General features: G+C 55.8%; 1 protein-coding gene across 1 annotated transcript; it reads right to left on the reverse strand.

Moving 5' to 3' along the window:
- Positions 1 to 364: 364 nt before the first annotated feature.
- LOC129517860 (ribonuclease inhibitor-like) lies at positions 365 to 1,359 on the reverse strand. Its single transcript, XM_055338000.1, is given in 2 exon segments — positions 365 to 924; positions 927 to 1,359. Coding segments are annotated over 2 exon segments (993 nt in total).
- Positions 1,360 to 1,601: the final 242 nt, after the last annotated feature.

The following is a 1,601-nucleotide window of genomic DNA, read 5'->3' on the forward strand; positions in this document are numbered from 1 at the left end:
TCTTTTTTTTTTTTAAAAAGAATTATGTCTTTTGTTTTGGTTTTGTTTTTTGTCTTGGTCCCTCATGCTTTGTAACTTTTTGAAAATCAACAACCCCTGTTATGACCTGTTATCCTTTTATATCATGTTAAGTATTTACATTTTTATATATTTATAACCATGAATGAAATACATTTTAAAAAGGTGGATGTCATAGGTGCTAAAAAAAGGTCTAGGCAGTTATTTAAAACTAAGAGATTCTGAAAAATGAACCATTTTGAGTACACAAACCTACCCTTTGACTATTAGAGCAGGTCTTAAATCAGCGGGTTTCTTTTAAAAGTTCACTTAAAGTTTGGTTTGACCTGACTTTTGTATTGTGACATCATTGACCCTCAACAAACTGCAAAGCCTGGCACAGCTCCCGGACGCCGGAGTCCCCCAGCTTGTTGTTGCTCAGCTGCAGCTCCACCAGGTGCTTGTTCTGGGTCAGCATCGTGCCGAAGTGGTGGCAGCACGCGGCCGTGAAGTTGCAGGACTTCACCCACAGGGACTGCAGCCGGCTGCGGGGCTCCAGCAGGTTCTCGCACAGCAGCCGCGCGCCCTCGTCCCCCAACGCGTTGCACACCAGGCTCAGCTCCTCCAGGCTCTCCTTGGCGCTGACCACGCGGCACAGGTCCCTGCAGCCCGTGGCGGTGACGTCACACTCCCAGAGCCACGGGACCCTGATCTGGCAGCTGGGGTGCAGCAGGCTGGGGCACAGCACCGCGATGCCCTGGTCACCCAGCTTATTGTCGCCCAGGTCCAGCTCCCGCAGCGAGGTCTTGGAGGCCACCACAGCGCGCAGGTCCTCGCAGCTGGCCGGCGTCAGGCCACAGTTCTCCAGCTTGAGCGTCTCCAGCCGACAGGCTGACTCCACCAGGCCCCGGCACAGCACCCGCACGCGGCCTCACCGATCTCGTTGTTGCTCACCGCCAGCTCCTTGAAGTGCTGCTTGGTCCTGAGCGCCGAGGCCAGGCACTCGCAGCTGGCGGCCGTCGGGTTGCAATACTCCAGCTGGAGCTTCTCCAGGTGGCACTGGGGGTCCAGGAGCCCTTCGCACAGCAGCTGCAGGCCTGCGTCCTCCAGCGGGTTGTCACTGAGGTGCAGCTCCCGCAGGGTGGGCATGGAGCGCAGCACGGCGGGCAGGACCCCGCAGCCAGTCTTCGTCAGGCAGCAGTTCTGGAGGCTGAGCTTCTGGATCTTGCAGGTGGGGCTCTGCAGGCCCTGGAGCACCAGGTGCACGCCGGCATCACCCAGCTCATTGGTGCAAACCATGGTTCCCTGTGTTCCTACCCTTGGGTATTCTCCACCCCGAACTCTGACTCTAGGCTTGGCCATGTGACTAGCTGTAGCCAATGGGGAACTAGCAAGTGTGATGCAAGTAGAGTCTTGATAAGCCCACACTGGGGCTCGTCCTCTTCCTAATGCTTGCTCTTAGCACCCAGCCACCGAGCTGTGAGAAAGTCCATGTGGCCAGGTGGAGAGTCCTATAAGGAGGACCGCAAAGGCCCCTGACCAATAGTTAGCCCCAACTTGCCAGCTCTCTGAATGCGGCCATCTTGAAAATGGATCCCGCAACC

Source organism: Nyctereutes procyonoides, unplaced genomic scaffold (assembly GCF_905146905.1).
Source record: "Nyctereutes procyonoides isolate TBG_1078 unplaced genomic scaffold, NYPRO_anot_genome, whole genome shotgun sequence".
Taxonomy (NCBI): domain Eukaryota; kingdom Metazoa; phylum Chordata; class Mammalia; order Carnivora; family Canidae; genus Nyctereutes; species Nyctereutes procyonoides.